General features: G+C 40.5%; 1 protein-coding gene across 2 annotated transcripts in view; it reads left to right on the top strand.

Moving 5' to 3' along the window:
* The first annotated feature begins 16,176 nt into the window (after positions 1-16,176).
* The window catches only part of LOC131228155 (protein VAC14 homolog), a 41,955-nt gene continuing 31,928 nt past the window's right edge, over positions 16,177-26,203 (top strand). Inside the window, exons 1-12 of one of the 2 annotated variants that reach the window (XM_058223986.1) lie at positions 16,177-16,704; positions 16,809-16,922; positions 17,071-17,136; positions 22,153-22,242; positions 22,341-22,460; positions 22,558-22,586; positions 22,713-22,855; positions 22,954-23,048; positions 23,369-23,455; positions 23,685-23,792; positions 23,913-24,004; positions 24,217-24,298. In XM_058223986.1, the coding sequence (XP_058079969.1) occupies positions 16,615-16,704; positions 16,809-16,922; positions 17,071-17,136; positions 22,153-22,242; positions 22,341-22,460; positions 22,558-22,586; positions 22,713-22,855; positions 22,954-23,048; positions 23,369-23,455; positions 23,685-23,792; positions 23,913-24,004; positions 24,217-24,298 (1,116 nt within the window). In that variant the 5' untranslated portion in view covers positions 16,177-16,614. The remainder of the gene's footprint in view (positions 16,705-16,808; positions 16,923-17,070; positions 17,137-22,152; positions 22,243-22,340; positions 22,461-22,557; positions 22,587-22,712; positions 22,856-22,953; positions 23,049-23,368; positions 23,456-23,684; positions 23,793-23,912; positions 24,005-24,216; positions 24,299-26,203) is intronic. The other variant, XM_058223985.1, reaches the window with a different exon arrangement.

Here is a 26,203-nt window from a genome sequence, read left to right as displayed (position 1 = left end):
CCTAATTCAGGTAAGAAATCTGAGTCTAGTAGAAAGAATTGGTTTTTGAACTAGGATTGTGCGTACCTTTCACCATTAGAGATGCTTTTATTTATAGGTGGGGAGAGGCGGTAGCATAGAGGGATATTCCATATTTAGTAAGAACGTATTATAGTAGGATTTGGATCCCAAGAGGGATTTGTTTCCGAGAATGCTACAGATATCTCCCGAGATCCTTGGCTGAGATCTAAGGGAGATCCGTATTACAATCGTCTTCCAAGATCCTCGACTGGGATCTCGGGTAGAGTCAGTTAGGGTCAGGTTGAAACAAGCAGAAGTGAGCAGTAAGAGGCCGGGGTGACTCATATGATTGTTTCATAGAGCGATTTGCCCACGTGAATACTAAGGTGAACCGTGGTCTAGCTTTCCTTCGTTAAGTAGCAGGTTGGCTTACCGAACTGCTTCTGTCCGAATGCTTAAACCAAAGCTTCTCGCGGGCGAGCTCCAGGACAATCTCTATCCCAGCAAGAGTTGACGTTCTTTGGTCATTGAGGGGCTCTTGGTCGCAACAGGGTTAACCAACCTCATGTCATCGCGCGCAGCCGTCAGACCTGGCCTTTTCTATTTGGTCAGTCCATTTTTACCCGCAACAAACTGTCATAATTCGAATTTGGACCGCTCACCATGCCACGTACATACATTTTCTTGCAATTAGTTAGATGGTTGGGATTACTTGATCAGCGAGACTTTGGAGAGATATTACATCCACAGTGGGACTCACAAGATTAATGGTTGGATGGTTGTGCATCATTGCCACCTGTGATAAGATGAATCACCACCATTTTCAGAATGGCGGTGAACAAACACAGGAATCTACTCTGATTTTTGAGGTCGCTGTAGACCGGACCACTAATTGCCACCTGTGATAAGATGAATCACCACCATTTTCAGAATGGCGCTGAACAAACACAGGAATCTACTCTGATTTTTGAGGTCGCTGTAGACCGGACCACTAACTGGACATTTTCACTGGAAGCGGATTGGGCATAAGGACGTGGATTTCCTGGGAAAGCCTGTATCAGTAAGTTCAAGGTCCTGCTCTGCAAACCTAGGTGGAGCCACTGTGACGTTTGTGAGAAATCTATCCTGTCCGTACGATTTTTGAGCTCATTTTAAGAATTGTTACAAAAAATGAGATCCAAGACTCAAGTGGGCCACACTAAAGGAAAATATGAGTAGGGAAATTCCCACCATTGAAACTTCCCTGGGATCGGCAGTGATGTTTACATGCCATACATACCGTTTCATATCGTCATTTCCACTGAGATGAACTGAAAACAAAAATATTAACATTCAAAACTTACATGGCCCCACTAATATTTAAGCCGTGGACATTAAATTCTCATATTTTCGGCCCAGTTTAGTATTAGATTTGATTCATTTTTGGCCCAATACCCTGTAATGATATCAAAAAAAGGATGAACGGAATGAATTTCTTAGAAATATCATGGTGGGTTTCCAGCGCAGAAACTTCCTGCAAAAGGAAATCCTTCCTGCGAAAGGAAATCCACTTCTGGGTAGTAATCCCACCGGGACCTGGCTAGAGACGAGTGTCCTTGCGAGGGCTCCGTGGGACTACTGTGATGTGTGTATTTTATCTACGGCGTCCATCCATTTTTAAAAAATCATGTTAGGGTATGAGCCCAATAATGAGTCAGGCTTATGATCCAGACCGTTCAATCGTAAGGTCCCATTCTTATGAGCCATAAGGAAAATTTTCACTGATCAAAGGCGTTCACCATCCATGCAAAGGTGAGATGAGATGTGGTTTCTTAGACGGTGGTCCACGAATACCCTCATCCATCCAAGGCTAAGATGGAAACTACTCCCTTTCGGTGTGGTTTGCAAACCACGTGCAATATCCAAGCCGTTCATTAGGTGGGTCCTACTGTGTTGATTTTCTCATCCAGAAATCAAAATAATCCACTCATCAGGTGGGCTACGCTATTAGAAACAGGTTGATGGGTTAGAAAAGCTCAGTCAAGCTTCTTCCCTACCGTGCATTTGACTCAGAAACTGTGCCCCACCTTAAAATTAGACCGTTCTGATTCTTCGGTCAGAGAACCTTCATATCCATAACTCTCTGATGGAAGGACAGGATCCGTGCTTATATGTCATCTTGTCTCAGATGGTGGCATGTACATAATCTGCCTTCTACACGCACCTCGGATTAGCAGATCTATTTTTCCTGAGTAAGAACCGCGGCATCGTACCTGGCGCTAGGTCACTCGCTAGGTTTACTTTTGTTAACCGAGAGCCACGTGAGGGTAACTATCATAAGATCCAACCCGTTCATCAGGTACGTTGTCCAATGTTCACCATTCAACCCAAAAATCGTGATGAAAAACCACTCGGGTGGGCCACACTACAGGGGAAATAAACGAGGATGGGACTTCCACTGTTAGTTCTGTGTAGTATCCACCGTGGTGTTTAATTGTTATATGTCATCTGATTGCCTCATTTAGGAGAAAATAATTATCCAAATTTCAGAGTATTCTAAAACTCTGGTGGGCCATAAAACGTGAATTTATAGGTTTTAAGCTGGGCTACTGACCCCAACACCACAAGCTAGCTTGTGTGATGTCAAAGCTTTGTGGGCCCACTATGATGTATGTGTTTTTATCCGACGCGGATTAGATACTGACAGGTTGAGCGGCAAGACTGGCTACTGAAGTGACGTCACCAAGTTCTGTTGGACCCACCATGATCTATGGGTTGTATCCACACCATCCATCCATTTGGAGAGATCATTTTAAGGCATGAGGCAAAGAATGAGTCAGATCCAAATCTGGATTGGACCCACCACGGAAAACTGTGGAAAGAGTGACGCCCACCATTGAAACCTTCCTAACGTCTTCTGTGACATATATCTGAGATCCAACATGTTCATAAGTTAAGACAGTCATGAAAGAAGCTAAAACACAAATTTCAGCTTGATCGAAAACTTTTGTGGCCATTAGAAATTTTTAATGGTGGACGTCACTCTCTGCACTGTTTTCTGTGGTGGGGTCCACTCAAGCTTTGGATCTGACTCATTCTTTGGCTCATACCTTAAAATGATCTTTCTAAATAGATGGACGGTGTGGATACAATACATACATCATGGTGGGTCTCACAAAACATGGTGATGTAATTTCAGCAGTGAGTCTCGCTGCACAACGTGTGAGCAGCTAATTCGCATCCGTTTTTATCCATGATATTTATCCATTTTGTCAGCTTATTTTAGAGCATGAGCTAATTTGCATCCGTTTTTATCATGATATTTATCCATTTTGTCAGCTTAATTTAGAGCATGAGCCTAAAAATTAGGTGGATCCAATCTTAGGTGGGCTACACCATAGAAATGTAGGGATTGAATACTTATTGTTGAAAATCTTTTGAGGGCCAGGGAAGTTTTGGGCTGAGCTGATATTTGTGTTTTTCTTTCATCCAAGTTTGTGTAATCTCATCAAATGGTTGGATGGCAAATATATATTGTAATGGATATGAAGAAGTTTTTTTTTATAACAGAAACATTCAATCAACACTGGTTTGCATGAGATTTAAATCTATCTCATTTTTAGACTCATAGCCTAAAATGAGTTGTCAAAATGGATGAATGCAACATGATGGGCCCACATAGCTTCGAAACCAACTAGCTGGTTGAGGTTGGGGTTGCTAGCCAAACTCCGAACATTTGAATTAAGCTAGCCTGATTTTTTTAATCAAACCTCGCAAATAGGGTGGTTCCGTGCATCCTATGTCATTTTCCCAAATTAGGGAAAACGTAACCCCATATGTGGTAGATACCTAAGCGAGCAGGGTCTTCCCCTTTTAATTTGAGTCATGCACATTTCAAAGTCTTCGAGTATATCCCCGGGTTTAATGTGACTATTGTCATTTCGGCCAACATGCATGACGAGACTTTACGAACACCAGTTACAAGTGATGTGGTGGACATCTATCGGAGATGGTATTTATCCAAATAACTTTCCAATATGCTTTGCGTGTGCCAAATTTTAACAAAATGTTCTGACTAATCAAATTTCTCTATGTCGCATCTATCACATGCTGCACGCCTACTAAATTGTGGACCCCACTATCGAAATGCCATGTAGAACAATCCTGACCTCTGAATCCGTTTGTTTGTGGAAATAGGACAATTAGATATTTTTCAGTTTTAACCATCCAATAAATGTCAACCAATCTAATAGTGGGTTAATAAATTGAGTGTAAGTTTTTGAAGAGTAACATATAAACCAAGATCTCTGATTTGGACGGTTTGATTTGATTTAATTGTGTTTTACATTAATTTCTTAGTAATATTTAGGTGCCTGCCTATCACTCAAAACTCTAATCCAAAAATTCTTCAGCTTGTGGCGAAAAAGCAATGGTACTTCACAGCCACGGTGGTTAATCATGCAGGGTCACACACCGAAGATGTGTTGTGGCTGAAAAGGCTGGACTGGGATGGCATACCAGTCCTTATGTAGTTATTATTTGGTGCTATGTGGGTCTCACTATGATGCATCTTTTCCACACCGTTCATCTATTTTGTCAACTCATTTAAGGAGCATGAGCCAACGAGGTAAATCTAAATCTTAGGTGGACCACATTATTAATGGGGTTTTCTTCCTCAGTTCAGAGGAGAGGTAGTGCAGCATGAATGTCTTAAATCTTGTTTCACCACGCTGCTCGACTGGTCGAGTGGGCAGCTCGACCGGTCAAAGGAAGCGGCTCAATCAGTCGAAGGGAGCTATTCGACTCAAAGTCCAACAAGCTAGATTTTTTGGCCTCGACCAGTTGAGAGTCAGGCTCGACCGGTCGAAGGAGTCCTTTGACCAGTCGAGGACTCGGCTCGAGTAGTCGAGGATAACACAGATTCTGCGCGGATTTTTTGCGGACTGCATAAATTTGAGGCAGTTACCCATAGGTGCGGAAAGCGAGTTTCCTAAACTATAAATAGGGGTCCCTAAGGTTATTCTAAGGTATGCCAAGGCATTTTCATGACTAAGGAAGAGAGAGAGAGAGAGAGAAAGCTTATGGAATGAAGTATTCTGCTCGTAGAGGTGATCTACAGCGCAGTCGACTTTTCAACGCTTCTACGTCCTCGTGATAGGTGAGATCTCTCCATTTTCTTTATTCTCTTATTGTTCATCCATTCCTACGAGAGTGAAAAAGGTTTAATCTAAGCGGTGTATGCTTGTGATCGGTTGTAACGTTTTACTTCATAGTGAATTGTTGCTCTGGACTAGGTCCCGTAGTTTTTTACCTCTTCAAGGGTTTTCCACGTAAAATCTCTTATGTCGTATAATTTGTGTTTTAATTTATTTCATTGCTTTATTATATCCCATAATTCTAGTGTTTTGGGAGGCGAGATCCTAAGGTTTTTTGTGTAACGCTCCCAACGGGCCCCACATATTTAGTGGATATGATAAAATAGATGCCTAACGTGGGCGCCACATATTTAGTGGATTTTGAATTCCATTGGAAATCTCGTCGTATCTTTGGTGGGGACTAGATGATATGATACATAGATTAATCCAGCCCTTACCAACAATTCAAAGACAAAGGATATGTCAGATGATGATTGGAAAATTTTGAACAGGAAGGCGGTGGGGTATATTAGACAATGGCTGAATGATTCTATATTCCACCATGTGCCTAGAGAGACCTCAGCCACTAGCATATGGCTGAAAATGCAAGGGTTGTATGAGAGAAGGACAACCGGCAATAAGATTTTTCTGATAAGACGACTTGTGAATCTCATGTTCAAAGATGGTAGTTATGTGGCTTAGCACATGAATGAAGTTAGCAATATATTGAATCGGCTCTTCGCTATAAAGATGGTCATGAACAATGAACTACAGGTTTTGTTATTGCTTAGCTCATTGCCTGTCAGTTGAGAGACATTGGTGGTGTTTATGAGTAACTTCGCGCCAGACGGAAAGGTGTCCATATAATAGGTAACTAATTGTCTCTTCAATGAGGAGACAGATATATATTGCATAAGTGATGTTTTGGAACTCGGGAGCTGAGTTATGCTCGACCCCTGAATTTCAGGGCGTTACAACAGAGGAAGTCTCAGGGGTCTACTCAATAAGATGCCCTTGTGACACAAGATCGGGGGAGAGAAAAGAACAGAAATGGTGAAAAGGCCCGAGATAAATCAAGAGGCAAGTCGAGTGTCAGGAAGGATGTTGAATGCTGGAATTGTGGTAAGAAGGGTCACTACAAGCATGAATGTCATAAGAAGAAGAATGACAAGAAAGGAAAGGGAAAGGAGAAGGAAGATGAATCAAACTCCACTACGATTGCTTCAAATGGTGACGTTGTAGTTATTCTTTCAGCATATCATAATGTTTGCCTCATGGCTACTAGTCAGGACACTGACTGGGTGATAGACTTAGGAGCCTCATTTCATGCGACATGATTTCTTCACAAGCTGCAAGTCAGATGACTTTGGGACCCCGAAGATGGAAAATTCTGGCGTATCGAATATCATAGGGATCGGTGATATTTGTGTGAAGACCAATGTGGGCTGCACATTGGTTCTCAGAGATGTGAGACACATTCCAGACATTCGCTTCAACTTGATGTCGACGGGAAGGTTGGATGGAGATGGCTATGAAAGCCGATTTATTGGTGGGTGTTGGAAGCTCATCAAGGGTTTGTTGATTGCAGCCAAATGAAAGAAGTGTTGCACCCTTTACAAGGTAAGTGTCAATGTGTACAAAGGTGGATTGAACATAGCTGAAGATTCAGCTACTGACATGTGGCACAAGCGTCTACGCCAAATGAGTGAAAAAAGGGCTTCAACTACTAGCGAAGAAATGGCTCCTTACATAAGTGACGAGTATGCCTCTTAAAACCTGTATTGATTGTTTATCAATGAAGCAATATAAAGTTTCATTTGTTAAATCTGCTTCCCATGTTAATAAAATGCATGTATTAGATTTGGTTTATTCTGAAGTTTGTGGTCCTATGAGGACAAAAACCTTAGGTGGGGCACTGTATTTTATCACTTTTATAGATGATGCATCTAGGAGGGTTTGAGTTTATGCTTTGAAATCTAAGGACGAGGTCTTTTGTATGTTTAAAATGTTTCATGCTTTGGTCGAGATAGAGACAGGTAGATCATTAAAGTGCATCTGCACTCACAATGGTGGTGAATACATTAGTGACTTTCATGAGTATTTTAAGTTCCTGGGTATACGGCATGAACAGACGGTTCCCAAGACCCCTCAGCATAATGGTGTAGCTGAGCGAATAAATCACACCATTGTAGAGAGAATCAGATGCATGTTATCCCTTACAAAGTTGCCCAAGATGTTCTAGGCAGAAGCAATGCACACGGTAGTGTATTTGATAAAAAGGTCTCCATCAGCCCCATTGAATGGATAAGTACTTGGAAAAGTGTGGACTGGACAAGATCCATCATACAGTTATCTCAGGGTGTTTGGATGCAGGGCATCCGTTCACGTACCAAAGGACGAGATGTCCAAACTCGATATGAAGATCAGCCAATGTGTGTTCTTGGGGTACGGTGATGAAAATTTTGGCTACAGATTATGGGATCCGACCGAGAAGAAGCTCGTTAGGAGCAGAGATGTGGTCTTCTTTGAAGATCAATGTATAGAAGACATTTGTAAGCCAAAGAAGACCCGACCTAATTCAGGTGAGCTAGAGGACATGGATTCAGTTACTCCTATGGTGCCTGATGACGGGGGAGTACAGCAACATGCAGAGGATGAGGGAGTTCCTACAGAAGATGGACCGGGGGAGCAGCCCCCACTTGATCCACCTATTAAGCCACAAGTGAGAAGGACATCTAAGGACAGACACCCGTTTAAGAAGTACTCGACGCATGAGTAATTATGTTCACTGATGGGGAAAAGCCAGAAGATTATTTTGAGGCCCTAACTGACGAGCATAAGGGGGAGTGGTTGAAAGCTATGCAAGAAGAGATGAAATCTTTATATAAAAACCACATCTATGATATGGTGAAGTTGCTTAAGGGCAAGAAAGTTCTGAGCAACAAGTGGGTGTTCAGAAAGAAGGTTGAGCAAAAGAATTCACAAATGAGGTTCAAGGCCAGACTTGTGGTGAAAGGGTTTAGTCAGAGGAAATGTATAGATTTTAAGGAAATATTCTCACCAGTGGTGAAGATGACATCCATACGGATGTTACTTGGGTTGGAGGCTAGTATGGATATGGAGATAGAGCAGTTAGATGTTAAAACTGTCATTCTCCATGGTGACCTGGAAGAAGAGATCTACATGCACCAACCAGAGGGGTTCAAAGTCAAGGGAAAAAAGCATATGGTGTGTGGGCTTAGGAAGAGTTTGTATGGGCTGAAACAAGCTCCAAGGCAATGATACTAGAAGTTCAACTCGTTCATGTTAAAGCATAGATATGACAGAACAAAGTCGGACCACTGTGTATTCATGCACAAGTTCTCAGATGGTGATTTCTTAGTTCTGCTGTTATACGTTGATGACATGCTCATCATGGGTAAAGACATCAAGAAGATTGATAGGCTAAAACAGGAGTTGGGCAAGTCATTTGCGATGAAAGACTTGGGCCCGACTAAACAGATCTTAGGAATGGAGATAACCCTGACAGAAGCAGCAGAAAGCTTTAATTGTCACAAGAGCAATATATTGAGAAAGTCCTAGAGCGGTTCAATATGAATGCAGCGAAGCCGGTTAGTACTTCACGGGATGATCACTTCAAATTGAGTGACAAGCAGTGTTCAAAGATGAAGGCAGAAGTAGATGAGATGAGGAAGATACCCTACGCGTCAACGGTATAAAGTTTGATGTATGGTATGGCGTGTACGCGCCCAGATATAGCTTATGCGGTTGGTGTTGCCAGCCGATATCTTGTTAATCCTGGCAAAGAACATTGGGCAACAGTGAAATGGACACTGCGGTATCTAAGAGGCTCATCTAGGTTGAGCCTATGCTATGGTGACGGAAAACCTGTGTTAGAAGGCTACACAGATGTAGATATCACAGGTAACATCGACTCTAGGAAGTCTACACCAGGGTTCATATTCACGTTTGCAAGGGGAGCGGTTTCTTAGCAGAGCAAGCTACATAAGGTCGTAGCATTGTCGACGACAGATCCCAAGTATATTGCGGTCACTGATGTATGTAAAGAAATGTTTTAGATAAAGATGTTCCTACAAGAACTTAGCCTGAAGCAGGAGCAGCACGTGGTCTATTGTGATGGTCAAAGTGTTATACACTTGAGCAAGAATCTAAGTCAGCACTCGAAGTCAAAGTACATAGAGATTCGGTATCACTAGATCAGGGATACTTTGGAACAGAAGGTGTTACAGCTTGAGAAGGTTCACACGGGCGATAATGGGTCAAACATGATGACCAAGGCATTGCTTAAGGGCAAGTTTGAGGTTTGTAGAAACCAGGCTGGCTTGAAGAAGGCGAATTCCTCCTGAGTCAGAAAGGGAAAATTTTGATAGGGTTTTCCTCCCAAATTCAGAGGAGAGGTAGTGCAGCACGGATGTCTTAAATCTTATTTCACAACGTTGCTCGACTAGTCGAGTGGGCGGCTCGACGGGTCGAAGGGAGCTGCTCGACTAGTTGAGTACTGCTCGACTTAAAGTCTAGCAAGCTAGATTTTTTGGCCTTCACCAATCGAGGGTCAGGCTCGACTAGTCGAGGGTTACGCAAATTCTGCGCGGATTTTGTGCGGACTGAATAAATTTGTGGCGGTTTCGCAGAGGTGTGGAAAGGGAGTTTCCTAAACTATAAATAAGGGTCCCTAGGGCTATTTTAGGGTATGCGAAGGCATTTTCACGAGCAAGGAAGAGAGAGAGAGAGAGGAAGCTTGTGGAAGGGAGGATTCTGCTTGTAGAGGTGATCTACAGCGCAATCGACGTCTCAGTGCTTCTATGTCCTCGTGATCAGTGAGATCTCCTGTTTTCATTATTCTCTTATTGTTCATCCACTCCTACGTGAGTGAAGAAGGTTTGATCCAAGCGGTGTGTGCTTGTGATCGGTTATAACGTTCTACTTCATAGTGAATTGTTGCTCTGGACTAGGTCCCGTGGTTTTTTACCTCTTCGAGGGTTTTCTACGTAAAATCTCTTATGTCATGTGGTTTGTGATTTGATTTATTTCATTGCTTTATTATATCCCATAATTTTAGTGTTTTGGGAAGCGAGATCCTAAGGTATTTTGTGCAACGCTCCCAACAACCACAAGAAAACATTGGTGATTAAATGCCCACTATCAAATACTTCTTAAGGCCTACTTCAATGCAGGTTTGCCATTGGACTTGTTGATTTGGTCACAATGACTCGATGAAGGAAAAGCACAAATATAAACTTGATCCAAAACTTTTGTGGCCCATTAAGTTTTCAATGGTGAGCATTCAATCACCATTATTTCTTACTCGATAGTCGACTTGAGTTCTATTTAACTCTTTTTTTTTGTCTCATGCCCTAAAATGATGGGATGGATGGATGGGGTGGATAAAGCACATACATCATAGTGAGCCAGCTAGTGGGCCCACCATGATGTTTGTGGGAAATACACTCCATCCATCCGTTTTGCAAGCTAATTTTAGGACATGGGATTGAAAATGAGCTGGATCCAAAACTCAAGTGGGCTGCATGACAGAAAATAACGAGGTTTCAGTAACTACCGTACATGGTTTTTACGTTTTCACCTCATCCTAATGGGAATGACCTTATAAACGATTCTGTATGGATTAGTACGAAATGCTTTCACGTTTTTACTCTTCCGTCACATGTCCTAAAATGAGCTCTCAGAACAGATGAACAGAAGGATTTCTCAAACATCATGGTGCCACCTAACGTCTCATTGCAGTAACTTCCCGCGAGAAAAGCTTTTGTAGGAAATTTGTGTCCCAGCGCGTAATACGCGTCCAGAAATCCTTCACGATCGATTTATGAAGGGTATTCTAAAAAGGGAAGTGAATTGGCTACTCCCCCTGCCACCTACCAATGGCTATGATCGGTGCTCTGTGGGCCCCACCATGATGTATGTGTTTCATCCATGCCGTCCATTTATATTTTTAGATCATTTTATGGTATGAGACCAAAAATGAGGTATATCCCAATCTTAAGTGGACCACATTATAGGAAACAATTTTGAATGAACGTCCACCATTAAAAACTTTTTGGGGTCCATAAAAGTTTTGGATCAATCTGATCTTTGTTTTTTTCCCTTTCATCTGGGTCTGTATGACTTAATCAACAGATTGGATGTCAAATAAATAGTATAGTGGGACTTAGGAGGATTTTAATGATGGATATCCAATCGGTATTATTTTCGATTGTTCGAAGACCTGTTCGATGACATCGAAAGCAGTTTGATGACATTGAGATTTTTGCAAATTTCTGGAGTAACTCGTTGGAACACTCTGGACACATTCTCGATAACTCGAAGGACTGTCCGATGACATCGAAGGACCGTTTGATGACATCGAAGGTATGTTTGACGACATGAAGAGTTACGTAGTGTGAAAGGCATCACGCAGTGTGAAAAGACACGACTTTCTAATTCGATTTATGTTCGATGACATCGAAGGCATTACGCAGTATACGTAAATTTGAGGTAGTTTTCAAAGATGGTCGGACAAAGGCTATAAATATGGGTTCTTTGAGGAGTTTTAAACATGAATTAGGTTTTCAATATAAATTAGGTTTTCAGGAGTAGAGCCAAAGGGTGGAGTAGCCTCCCAAGAATTTTTCTTCTTTCCTTAATTAATTTTAATATTTTCTTTATAAGATTTAGTTTCAATCATATCTATGGTTGGCTAAACCTCTTAGTTAGGGCTAAGTGGTGAAGCTTGTAGTATGTTTGAATTATTTTCTTACTTTGATTCTTGTTTTTCTTGAACCTCATTGATTTCTAGTTTGAATTTAAGGAATATTTTTAGTTTTTTATGATTTATCATGACTCAAATTACAATAGATGTTATGATAGCTTTGAATATCTTCTTTTCCATTATGAGATTATGAGATTGGTAAATCCTGTTGTTCACCATCGTCTCTTGGGCATGGTAGGATGATGGAATCCCTTCCAATCATCATAATACTCATTCATGTGTGACTGGGTCAATGAAAAGTTCAAATTTAGTTTAATTGCTTCATCTTCCAATTGGATAGGATAAGACTCCAATTCCAATTATGTTTCTTGAATCAAGTGATATAACATCTTGATAGGTATAAGTGGATCCTTGGCGCTCTAGTTTCCTTCTGATTATTGAAATTCCATTCACAATTACTCTCTTTTATTCCATATTTAGGTCTAGATCTTATTCTAGTTTTAGTTTTAGTTATTTTCAGAATACGTACAAGTTTAATCCCTGTGGATTCGACTTCGGTCTCACCGAGTTATTACTACATTACGAACCTGCGCTTGGGGTTGTGAAGCACCCTTTGCACCCTTTGCACTCAACGAGGAGCACGACCAGATGCCTCAGGATGGACGAGGACGAGGTCCCCCCTATATTAGCATCATCAGGAGCCGAGCTCTGGTGCTCAGAAGCACCCTTTTCACCCAAAGTCTCATAAGCTCAGGCCCACTCATCCCTCATGGAAGGCATATCTAGATCAATCGCCTCAGTCGAGTAGAGGGGCAACGACAATAGTGACAACCCTCGCCATTACTAGATCAATTGTAGGGGCAGCAACAACGGCAACCTCGACCGTAGTCAAATAAACTGTGGGGGTAGCAGCCATGACCAAAGGGGCATTGGGAAAAGGAGTCGCGAGGGTAGGTGATGTTTTCTTTATGACAACTCTCATCCTATATAGCTCCACCTCGACCAGAGCCCTCTGCTTTCTCAGTTGAGGGTGATTAGACATCCATGTAAAAAAAAGTAAATAATAAGTCAAGATGCGTGGAGATGCGATTAGAAGAACTATCGACTGGTGACAAAGCTATCGAGCTAAGAGACTTATCGCCTGGAGTAGGGCTGAATTAACGCAGAAGCTCGGCAGTGACCAACCTTTTATAATCTAGCTGCTCAACAGGTCGTAATCGAGCGATCCTGACCTATTACATCCGATAGTAAGATAAGTTGGGCTGCGACCTGCGAAATATGACGTCAACATCAAAATGAATTAAATAAGATGCAAGATTAGGATCTTGGTATGTGATTTGACCTAACAAGGCCTGGAAAGTTGGGACCCGAGTTGATAATCTCTCCAGCTCAGCCACCGGAGCCTCAAATCCTTTAGACATAAAAAACAACTTGTCATTTCAGCCCTTGCTGGAGGATGGACTATTGGTAATAATGGCTTGGCCCTTACTTGACTAAGAAGTAAAATATTATTAGCCATGAGAGCGGGGAATGTTCTTAGTCTGTTATAAGTAGATGAGCTTGTCCACTATGAGTACAGAGTTCCCGACTAGTTGTCAGAGGACGTAGCAACCAAAGATAACTTGCCACACATTAGGGTTCAGTTGTCTTGGGGCGACTCTAAGACAACAAAGTACCTCTCTCGCCAAAGGGAAGAGAGGTAGATGAAGGTCGTATGTAAAAAAAAGCGGGATACAACACGAACCTCATAGGAGGTCAGCTCGGGGAAGGTGAAGACCCACCAAGTTGGGAATACTGTAAACCGACTTAAGAAATTTCAAATCAACCATAGTCAATTGTGACACAAAGGTGTTAATAGTGAGGACCGGCTCACCAGATGTAGAGGTCGACTCCTTAGCACGCGATTCCTCATCACGCGGTTCCATCTCATATGGGGGACGACCCTCGATGACTAGACTTAACAGATGGTAAGGATTTGGAATTAGAAGTGCCACTCTCTGACTCATTCGAGACACGTTTAGACACGGTGGCTGCACCGGAATCCTCCTCAGAAGACATTGAGAGAGGATGAGGCAAAAGGAAAGAAAGCGGAAGAAAAAAAGAGAGAAGAGCTATGGGAAAGCGTACCGGCAGTACTCTGGCACGAGGACTGCAAGGGTAAGAACATGCCAGATATTGGGAAGATGATGGAAGGAAGAGTGGCAACAGGTTGGCAAAGCTCTGACACCTCATTTAGCGAATGAGCAAAAACAAATGAATACTCGGGATATTTATATAATTTCCGTATGTTGCAACTATCCCCGTACAATGCCACGTGCTGGCATGAGATTTCAAGGCGATGCCTTGACTGACGCGCCTCTCCACGTGGCATCATAAGGTTCACACATGACTAATAGGTTGGCAATTATCACCACTTGATTTGCTCAGAATCCGAGGCGATGTTTGCAATAATGGCACACTTCTCCATTTTTTGCACCATTGACAATACCTTTTCAACTTTCGCGCTTGTTGCCAACCTTTCAGCTCTTGTCTATGCCAGTTGGTGAAAAATTCGAGTTGAGTTCAAAATTCAAAAAGTACGGGCTGTTCAAAAATTGAATTTGAAATTCCCACATATCTAGACTAGTATGATATCTCACTTCCGAGCTCGTACATGCTGAGCTCGGAAATTGGGGGAGGGGGGACTATTGTGGGGAAAACCGATTTGGTCCCTTAAACGGGAAGAACCATAATTATCTAACAAGGGATATGCCTCCGAGCCGAGGTAACCTTGAGCTCAAGTAACCGAAGTCCAAGTACAAGGGCCATCGACACACGATGGGTAGTTCCTCCGACTCAAAGATGAGCCACAGAGATGAATTGGCTAAAGGATAAATATTAGTGGGAGAGGACTCGCCTCACCAGGAATGTCTACATCACGAGTAAAAGACTCATGGGGAAGGAGCTCGAACCCCAAGCTCCCCAACACCCCCAGCTGACCAAGTCGACCACCGCCAGAGACGGTACGAGGAATTCAGAAGGGATCTCACCCCATACTCAGAAGAGGACCTGGCCTAATCTCGGTCGAAGATTATACCAATGGATACAAGCTCGACGACATATTTGGAGGCAGTTTCCCATAAAAAAAAGATACTCTCCAAGGTATTACATTAATACATGGCGGTTTCATAATAGCCTCCGGAATCCTTTATATATAACTATCCCAAACTAGAAGGAGATAAAAAGGGTAAGATTCAAATCCTAATCTACGGCCTAGGTGATAACCTGGGAGCCTAACTTAGGCATTAGAGGGTCTACCGCCGCCACGGCACTCCTGCTGTCCATGTCTTCTCCAATCGCTGTGTGTCCATCAGATTTGAACTTCCACATGGATGGCATCCGTTGTTGGCAAAAATACAAAGATAACATATATCACGGTGGGCCCGCATATCTCCCACCCCTCCGTCCCTCCAATTCTTGGTAGGTAGCACCCAATCTGCGCACAACCAAGATAGGCAATACCTCATTCAATTACAGGTTTGTTTGTGTGGGCCAACACGGCATGTATTTTCATCAAATCCATTAATCAGGTGTAAATCAACAGGATTAAGACAATATACAAATATAAGCCTATGAAAGAACTGAGTTGGGCCAAACCCTGTGAAATTAAAGATATTTGGAGCAATCTTACACTGTCCCCTTTAGTGCGGCGTCGTGTGAGTGTTTTAAACATATTTTTTTTTAACATACGGTTCAAATATTGGTCCTCACCTGATGGACGGATTGGATTTGACAAATACAACACGATGGACCCAGAGAGCATGTATTCTTTATGTGCCGTGCAAAACAGGCGTTGTAGAAGATTCCGGTCCAATTGCAGTAGCGTTTCCGTAGATATCCGAATCCAGCACCCCTAGCGTATCCTGCGGGAGCACCGTTCAAGCTCAACCCACAAGCTAACTATCCATTCACAGTCTCGGCTCGGTCCTTGAGCTTTGCAACCAGGCCATGGTCCAGGAGGCACGCCTGCCCGGCCCACTTTGACATCCCACTTTGAATACCGGCTTTGCTGATTTTCTTTCCAACCGTCTATTTTCTTGTACAAGTGTGCCCCACCTAATGACTGGCGGCATAAGCAGCACCTGTCACATTTTCAATCTCTCACATCATATCCAACGGTTGGGATCATTTGTGTAGAGAGGAATGCTTCCCCAGGGCCTAACAACTTGCGGGACTTCCCTATTAAACGGTTCCGATCATTCACGCACGTGGCATTACCTCGTGAAATTGGTTGTCCCGCGGTGCACGTTTCTTTTCCTGGAGAACAAAGAACCGTCGACGAGACGACCCCCAACGGCGAACGCAACGACGTTATTAACCCAATGCCAGTCTGAAGAAATGAAAGTGAGAGAGCGAAGAGGGTGAGGGGCATTTTTGTCACTAAAATATAGTGGCATTTCCGCAAATAACCAAACTCCGCTCTCACCTCGATCGGTCGCCGTGACGACGAACGGTAAACGCAGAGACGATATAAATACCCAAAAAGAGAGAGAGAGAGAGGAAAAACCAAGGGTTTTTTCTTCTTCCTAGGGTTTTTTCTTCCTGCGATTTTCTTTTCTAGTTGCGATCTCGATCGTGAAAATGCAGATTAGGGATTCTTGAATCCCCTCATTCGATGCTCGAGATGATCAAGAATCTCTTCATGTTCCGATTCGAAGCAGAGAAGGTCAGGAAACGACGAATCTCGATCCTCCTAATTTGATTTTCCTCCCTCGATTTTATTCATCTGTTGTGATGGCTGATGCTCTTTCAATTATCCCGGCGTCTGTTCTTCGGAACCTTGCCGACAAGCTTTATGAGAAACGCAAGAATGCTGCCCTCGAGGTACGTTGATATTTTTCTTTTTTCTTTTTCTTTTCTAATTGTGATTTTGATTATGCTTTTGCTTGGTTTTTGAATTGTTTGTTTTGGATTCTCAAAAAAAAAAGGTTGAAGGGATTGTGAAGCAATTGGCGGCAGCAGGGGACCATGATAGGATAACGGCGGTCATCAATCTGTTGACTACAGAGTTCACATACTCCCCACAAGCGAATCACCGGAAGGTTTTATCCTTTAATTTCAGATTTTTTGTTGATTTTTATTTTTATTTTATAATTATAATTATAATTATTTTTGCGGGACTAATGAAAATTGGCAAGGAATGTAAATTTTAAGTAAAAAAGTGTTTTTTCTTTCATTTCTTTTGGGTAGGGTGGATTAATAGGACTTGCTGCAGCGACGGTTGGTTTGACGACTGAAGCTGCTCAGCATCTTGAGGTAAGGAGTTTATGACAAAGATCTATAGACATAGAAATCCATGTGCACTTTTCTAAAGTTCTAGATTCTTTTTTATTGTAGTAAAAGATATGTTGAAGAAAACTGAAGTTGTATCATAAAATAGGAGAGACGTCATATACTAAGACTTAGTCTACGGTTATATCATTCGCTTCCCTATCGACATGTTTGAATGGGATGCTTAATGACGTGGATGAATGAGTTGCATTTTTCTTTTTAGATCCTCTGTTTTCAACCAGTTCTATGAGAAACAATAAGTACATTACAAGTGCTCATCTTTCCCAAAAAAAAAAAAAAAAAAAGAAGTTACAAGTGCAGCTGAAAACTTGCTATAACAGCCAACATGGGGGAAGCCTATGAAAGACAATGAAAAAAAATGCCATTCCTTGTTCAAACTTGTTATCTGAAAAACTACAAGTGCAGCAGAAAACTTGCTATAACAGCCAACATGGGGGAAGCCTATGAAAGACAATGAAAAAAAATGTCATTCCTTGTTCAAACTTGTTATCTAAAAAACTACAAGTGCAGCTGAAAACTTGCTATAACAGCCAACATGGGGGAAGCCTATGAAAGACAATGAAAAACAAAATGTCATTCCTTGTTCAAACTCGTTATCTGAAAAATCTGTGATTTTTTGCAAGGGTCCATGATGGCGTATCCTTTGACATGAATTTTAGTCCTCTAGTTGCAATTCAGAGATGAATTTGATGTAGAAAATAGTCCACAGACTGTTATGCACTGCAATCGCATAACAGCCACACGGGGGAAGCCTATGAAAGACAATGAAAAAATGTCATTCCTTGTTCAAACTCTTTATTGGGAAATCCATGATTTTTGCAAAGGTCCACGATGGCGTAGGCTTTGACATGAATTTGTAGTCCTGTTGGTGTGATTCGTACATGAATTTATTGGAAGACTGTCTTTTCATCCGATTCCTCGACATTGCCATCTTCTCGCTGATGAGGATGCACTCCTTGATGTTGTGTGGATGTTGTCAAATTATCCAATTGACTGAAAATCTCATGGAGTATTCTCCATATAGAATCACATCTCCTCACTATTTCTTTCTTCTTTTTTTTTTAAAGAGTAATCTCCTCACTATTTCTTCCATGATATTCATCTTGTTGCTTGCCATTAAATTGATGTAAGTCCATGAATGAATTTGCTTTGAGACCAATTTGACGTTGGCTGGATGAGAAACAAGAAAGGGGAAGGGGATGGATTTTTGCACAACAAAAAGAAAAACTTGATCTTTTAGAGTGTTCTCACTTTACGAGAGAATGCTCTCTCTTAGTCTTTGTTTAGATTGATGCAATCCAAATAGTAACCATGGAAAAGAAAATGTTTTCCATAGATGTTACATTTTCTGTCGATTGCAACCATGAAGTCACTTGGGAAAACGGTTTTTGCTTTCCATGATTTTCCTAAAAGGGGGCCTTTTTCCTTGTAAAAACTTGATATCTCATTTACATCCCTTTTTGAGAAGCAGATTCACTTTTTGACCATTGACAATCCCACATTTCCTTGGATATGATGGAAACTAAACAAACAACCTTCTAAGGATTTTTTTTCCATGGATTTCCTTATCCACGTTTTTCCTTGGATGTGAGGTTTCCATTCCAAATCTACTTTTTGCATTCCATCAATCCAAATAGGCTGCAAACTCATGCTTCTTTGTATTCCAATCTCATTCATCAACTCTTTCATCACTTGTGGCCTTAGAGGTCTTATATAGACCAAAATAGAAAAGATGAAGATCCAAATAAGATCTTACAAATCTAGACTTTACTAACTTTAAATCTAAATCATATCCTAATGTTGAAATCTAATGAAAGATCTTCCCAAAGTAGGAATTCACTGTAATATCCTATTAAAGATGCTCTAAGGAGGTGTTTGTTTTTTCAATTACAAGTGTAAATGGGAGTAAATAGGTAATAATGACATTGAAGGGTGTTTGTTTGAGAGGAAAATACCCATGTAATTACAACTCGAAAACCACGTCCAAATGCATGAAATCAAAGAGGAATTGGGCACCGTTATAATCCATGGGTCCAACCATGATGTATGTGTGTGATCCATGCTTTCTATCCATTTTACCATCTGATGTTAGGGCACGAGCCCAAAAATGAGGCTTGGAAGCTCAAGTGGACCACACCATACGAAACAGGGGGGTTAATGACGTCCATTGTTCAAAATTGAAACCTTCCTAGGACCCACAGGGATGTGTATCTATCATCCAACTTGTTCATAAGATCACACCGACATGTATGAAGGGTATACACAAATATCAGCTTGATCCAAAACTTTCGTGGCCCCCAAGAAATGTTTAATGTTAGGCGTTCAATTCCCACCATTTCCTAGGTGTGGTCCACTTGACCTTCGGATCCTCCTCATTTTTTGGCTCATGCCCTAAAAGGAGTTGGTGGAATGGATGGATGGCGTGGATAAGATACAAACATCACGGTGGGCCCCACAATTTTTACATGCGGAAATTATATGGACTCTGAAGCTTTGCAAACAAGCTCCCTGCCAACCTTAACATTGGGAATGCTGCTGTAAATACACCAGTAAATTATCATGACTTATTTACATTGAATTTCAATTGTAAATAAAAGATCAAACACCCCCCTACCCCTAAGGCAAAAATATCCCAAAATAGAAAATAATTACTCAATGTCCCAGAAGATCCTATTAAAAATAGAATATTTGTTAAATAAAGACTCGAATGAATCAAGCTACAACGTTGGGGATCTGTATCTCAAAAAATCTACACAATTCCATGTGTGGGGCCCACTGATTGGACGGTAAACTGAGATTTTGGGCCCACATGTTCATTGCATGCTTATTGCAATCGTTCCATCTTGCATTAGGGTGCCTAAATTGATTCTGATGGTAGTTTACTAGAGCTCTTTAGGGTATTCAAGCTGCAATTGCAGGAAGTATGAACAAAAGTCGCAATAGTTTTGTTTGTGGGCAAGGTATTCAATAACAATAATGATGGCCATAATTGCTATCCTTATGGCCATTACGATACTGGCTGTAACGGCTGTTATGATCCTGTAACGATCACTTTTTTTTTTTTTTTTTTAAAATTGTTTGAAGGAAGAAAATGTATCAGGTCCATATCCGCTGTTACTGGCTAGTTACAGGCCATTTTTTTTTTCAAAATGGGCAATACAACATTGTATCGCATAATGGCCCACCATTGCCAATTTGTAATGGTCATTACGTAACCATTTTTTCAATACCATGGGTGGGGGAGCATGGAAGCATATGTTTTAAAATGCTAGCAAATACAATAGCTAAGGTGCAGGAGGTGGAGTGCAAGTTTGAAGTGTGATCATACATCATTAAGATTTTTGGAAGATCAGATACAAGGATGAATAACCTTTAGAACTCCCCATTGTTTTAAATTTTTTTCTTCCATGGCGGAGTGAGTATGAGATCTGTAGTAAAATTAATGGTTCATTGAAGAGAGACCAGCACCGGGGCAAAAAGTTCATTAAACAAATGTTGGGGGAGAGGTGTTGGCATATGCAGGTTTATTGGCATTAAAGGCATCAAATGATGCTGAGGTGTGTGTGCATGTGTGTTTTTTTTTTTTTTTGGTTGATTATGTATTTATTTTCTTCTCCATTGTGGTCCTTTGGTTGTAGAATGTGATGCATCAAGTACAATCCAATTGTTGAGTTCTGTTAAACCTTTCATCTGAAGGCCAGATACTCATTTGGAGGAGGTTTGTGATCTTAGGTAGCTGATGAAGTTCTGTTTTCATTATATTCAGAGAGAGGTGGATGAGGGTTGTAGATTAGTTTGCAGGGTGCTCTTACTATCTTTAGGGCCTCCTTGGATGTATGATGTATCCAAAATGAGGAATATGGATTGTGCATTCCCTCCCATGCGCATTTTGCAGAAGCAGGAGTGCAGGACTGTGTCTCATCCCCCAAAATGCATGTTGCAGGATACCTCCTGTTTTCTCTTCTGCATTTTGGGTGCTAATCCATGTTGTTTCAAGCAACTTGCCTTTTTATCCAATATGAGAAATTTGTGGTTTATGGCTGTCTCACTGCATCTGTTGGGTTTTCTAACAGGCCCTTATTGTATTTTGGGAACTCCATCAATGTCCTGTTTCTTGTTTTCTTCCAATAGGATTCCTGTATGAACAGTCCTCTAAGTGTACACCTGTGAATTGTGATGGACCACAAGCTTATAGCCTGAAATAGGTCTAGGAATTGGAGTCATGTCATTAAGTAATCATCTCAGTGCCAGCACACAGCCTAAACGGCATCTTGGTGGGTTCTGTTCTGTACCTGGCTTGATGTCCTATCTGACCTTCACATTTTTGTCCTTAACACATGAAACTTCTAAGTAACAGCTTCATGGATAGGCCTAAACTATTGCTTCTTTGTACAGACCTTATTTAACTCCTTGAGACTGGATGACCTAATCAACTTATCTCTCTCAGGTCCAGACACATCCTCCATGCTAAGCAACTGGTGGATGGTTTTTTAAGTTATCATAGCTTAACTTCATTTGCTTATTTTTGTTTCTCTTTTTGCAATTCTTGTAAATGCTTAAGAATATATTCAGCTGGTTACTTGCCAATAGTCAAACTAAGTCAACTTCTCCGACTCACTGAAAAGAGGAAATAATGGTAAAAATTCAAGAGGGAACTAGTGAGACTTTTAGTTGTGTTGCTGGCTGAAGTCTTTGATGAGTCTTGAGTTGAGTTGATTGTAAATTGCATGTGGAGCCAAGTTGATGTAGTAAGTCAAGGTTAAAGCATTTATTTTTAAACTGATGGTAGTTGAAGGTATTCTATAACAGTCTGTATGTGCATTCTGATTTTGAAATCACACTAATTTCCTGATTTGTATGTTTGGTTATATTCTAATCTCAATGTTTTCATGTGAATTGCTTTATTCTGGATCAATTGTCTTTCTTTATTTCTTTTCTTCGGTGTTCTATCAGTAATTTCTTTTGGATGTAACCTGCCAGCAAATTGTACCACCTGTACTCAACTCCTTTGCTGACCAAGATAGCAGGGTGCGTTATTATGCTTGTGAAGCGCTATATAACATAGCAAAGGTGAGAGCGGATGGGGTGCTTTTATTTATATTTCTAGATACCCTATCAATAACTGTTCTGTGTTATCTAGCCTAACCTATACTCTAGCTGTTTTGCAGGTTGCAAGGGGGGATTTCATTGTATTCTTTAATCAGATATTCGATGCACTTTGTAAGCTTTCGGCAGATTCAGATGCGAATGTGCAGAGCGCTGCTCATCTTTTAGACCGGCTTGTGAAGGTATGCCATCAGTGCATTTTCAGTTTAACTCTTATGTTGGGTTGTGCCAATCAATGATATCTACTTGCATAATTTAATATTTTCAACTAATAACCAGGATATTGTTACTGAAAGTGATCAGTTCAGGTGCACCATCTATCCTTATAATTTCTATATTGAATTTATAGATAAAGTATTCAGCATAAAGAAAAAAGAAATTGGAGAAATATGGCTGTAGGACTTCATATACTGTCTTCGTGTTTTTTTTTTCAGCATCGAAGAATTTATACCACTGCTAAGGGAGCGCATGAATGTTCTGAATCCCTACGTCCGCCAATTTTTGGTGGGATGGATCACTGTACTGGATAGTGTTCCTGATATTGATATGCTTGGTTTTCTTCCAGATTTTCTTGATGGTAACTGTGCCTTAGTGACATTTAACAAACTCCTTTAAGCTACATCTTGTATTGCCACTTGAATTTACATGCTAACTCATAGGGCTTCAAATGTTCAGGTTTGTTCAACATGTTAAGTGATTCCAGCCATGAAATACGGCAACAGGCTGATTCCGCACTTTCTGAATTTCTCCAGGAGATAAAAAACTCTCCAGTAAGTCTTCAATTCCAACGCCCCCCCCCCCCCTTTGGATTCTTTTCTGTAATTAATAATTATATAAGAAACTTGCTGATTTTTCTTCCTTACAAGACATTATCAAAACATTCCCACCCACCCCTTTTTTTTTGGTTTCCCCTAGTTTATGGCTTAATCTAGACAAGAAAATGCTGTTAGATAGTTCTTTTTATGAGCAGAATGGTGGTAGAGATCCATATTTATTTGACCAAGCATTTTAAAAGAGAAAAGATTTCCTTTTAAATCGGTATGGTTCATTTGTCTTGTAATTTTTCTGACTAAACAGTGCTACTCTGAAGTCTGTAGATTATGGTCGTATGGCTGAAATATTGGTACAAAGGGCAGCTTCTTCCGATGAATTTACCCGTCTGTGTGCTGTCACTTGGGTAAGGAGATAGGCTTAACATAAAATTCATTGAGCAATCTGTCATGTTATAGCGTCTCTATTTCATTTCACTTTCCTAGTATATTGTTCTGCTTTATGTTCTGTTGTGAAAGGATGAATGTTTCTTTGTTTGATGAATGATGGCTAATTATTTGAAATAGACCAAGTACCTGCTGCTGGTTATAATTCAGTCAGATAGCTAATTTCTCTTCTGCTACTTTGCTGTATAGATAAATGAATTTGTAAAACTTGGTGGAGACCAGCTTGTTCCTTATTATGCTGATATTCTGGGAGCCATTTTGCCTTGCATATCTGATAAAGAGGATAAAATAAGAGGGGTAAAAAATTCTTCATTTGTTTAATGATTGCATCTCATGCAAATGCCTGCTCATGTTATTTTTATTTATTTTTTCTTTCTTCCCTATCATCTTGCACTCTCCACTCTTTTTATTCCCCAGGTTGCTCGTGAAACCAATGAAGAGCTTCGTGCTATTAGGGCTGATCCAGCTGAGGAGTTTGATATTGGAGCCATCCTCTCAATTGCAAAGAGGTACAGTCTTTGTCACCTGAACAACCAGCTTGATTTAAAGGTTACTTGAGGTCTCAATAATTTTCGGTCAACATGCCTATTGTACTTCAAGGAGAAAGCATGACAGAAAAGTTTCTTTATTTCATGCTATAAGTTAGTTGATGGGACAATGCTTCTCTTATCACTTTGTATTATGATCAGATGGTGATTTTCTGTGTACTGGTTTTTTCCAGACAATTATCTAGTGAATGGGATGCTACTCGAATTGAGGCATTGCATTGGATTGCAACACTTCTGGCCAGGCATCGTGCAGAGGTAGCCATTGATCATCCCTCCTTTATAATGCAGTGAGTGCATGTGCACTCAGAGGTTGATCTCGTGTTGGAAATTTGCTTACCTGATCTCTAATGTTGTTTTCACTGCCACCGTTCATTTGAGCTAATGCCATTTTCTGGATTTAACAAGTTTACAATTAAAGAATATTAGTTTTTTATAGTTAACAATTGCAAAAGGTGTAACATTTTCTCCAAATTGTTGGCTAGGATGTTCATTAAAAGGTAGAGATTGATTTGAGATTTGTATATTGATGCACATGTTTCTGAAGAAACTTCTTCTATATCTACTTAGCGATTGTTCTTTATCTTTATTTTTTTATTTTTGAGAGATAATGCAGAGGATTGTATTAATAAAAGGAGCAGAAAAGAACAAAAGGAAAACTGATCTGCTGAGATAGCAGAACAGTTAGGCATATCAAAATGCAAAGTTACAGACTAGAGGTTTAACAGAATAGGCGGCCCACTCGACCAGACAGTGAATCGCCCTAAAGAAAGTGGCGTCCACAGGGCTGGCTCTGTCATTAAAACATTGATTATTCCATTCAATCCAAACAGCCCACCAGACAGCAAGGAGGGCCATCGATTATTCTGTTCAAGTGTTCAACCCAAACAGCCCATCATTCTTTATCTTTGGGCAGTTATTTGATACTCTGGCTATGTATGCTGCTTGATACTCAGGCATGTAGAAATTGTACATGTGCCATGTGCCATATGTTTACTCAAATTAAACTGACTAAATTATGGAACCCACTGTCAATAAGTTTCAATCTAAAAATCAAATATTGGTTGAACAATCCAAACTCTGATTAGTGTACACTTGCTTTTTGAAATGATTTTTTCATTTTTGACTGCCCAACACATGTCCAGCAATCTAATAAATTATATAACCAGATAATAGTAATATTTTGTTCAAGATACATCGAAACTGGTACCCATAATTTGGAACGGTTTAATTTGAATTACTTACATGCGTGCTTGCAATTTCTCAGTAATTTATAACTGCCTGCCTGTCATCCATCACGCCCTGCCATTGTATCAAAGTATATCTCTGTCTTATTGCTGTTGGCCATAATTTTCAAAATCCTATGATTCATGATTTGAGTCAAATCTTAAGCAACATGTTTTGAACCCCACCTTGAATCCTTTTTTATATGAATCCTATGATTCTATGATTTGAATCCTATGATTTAGGATTCAAATTATACTTGTTGCTCTCTTCCATTTTGAGCTTCACTTGGCTTTCATTTTATATTTTTAATTTGTTGGGGGATTTAAGAATCCTTTAGAAACGTTTCAAAAGAAAAAAGGAAAAAGGAAAAAAAAAAAGAATCCTGTCTAATCACCACTTGTTCTAAAAGCTCGAGCCGTCAAAGGAATGTGTATCAATGTATATCAAGGGACTTTAACACTCCCCCGCACGTGCGGGGTGGAACTCCGCGTGAGAACATACTGGGCAAGCCTCCCCCCCCGTGGGAGAATACATTAGGGAGACATATTTTATGCTTCTAGGATTCAAACACTTGACCATCTGCTTTGATACCATGTCAAATCACCACTTTATCTAAAAGCTCGAGCAGTCAGAGGATGGTGTATCAATGTATATCAAGGGGCTTTAACAAATCCTTTAGAGAAGGTAAATTATTTTATTTTGTTCTTTACAAGAGATTAAATGATACATATTCTCTAACTTTCAATCATACAGTTTTTTTTTTTTTTTTTTTTTTTTAAATATTTTTAATGACTTCTTAATTGATCAAAACACCAAATAGATATATGACTTATCTGGAATATTTTTATGGATGGTTATGATCAGGTTGACCTATATGTATTGCGGAATGATGGTTGGAAATCAAAATATCTTTTTTCGTTGGCTTATAGAATCAAA

Source organism: Magnolia sinica, chromosome 15, assembly GCF_029962835.1.
Source record: "Magnolia sinica isolate HGM2019 chromosome 15, MsV1, whole genome shotgun sequence".
NCBI lineage: Eukaryota > Viridiplantae > Streptophyta > Magnoliopsida > Magnoliales > Magnoliaceae > Magnolia > Magnolia sinica.
Note: the sequence above shows the minus strand (reverse complement) of the source record. Positions and strands in the feature narration are given on the sequence as shown.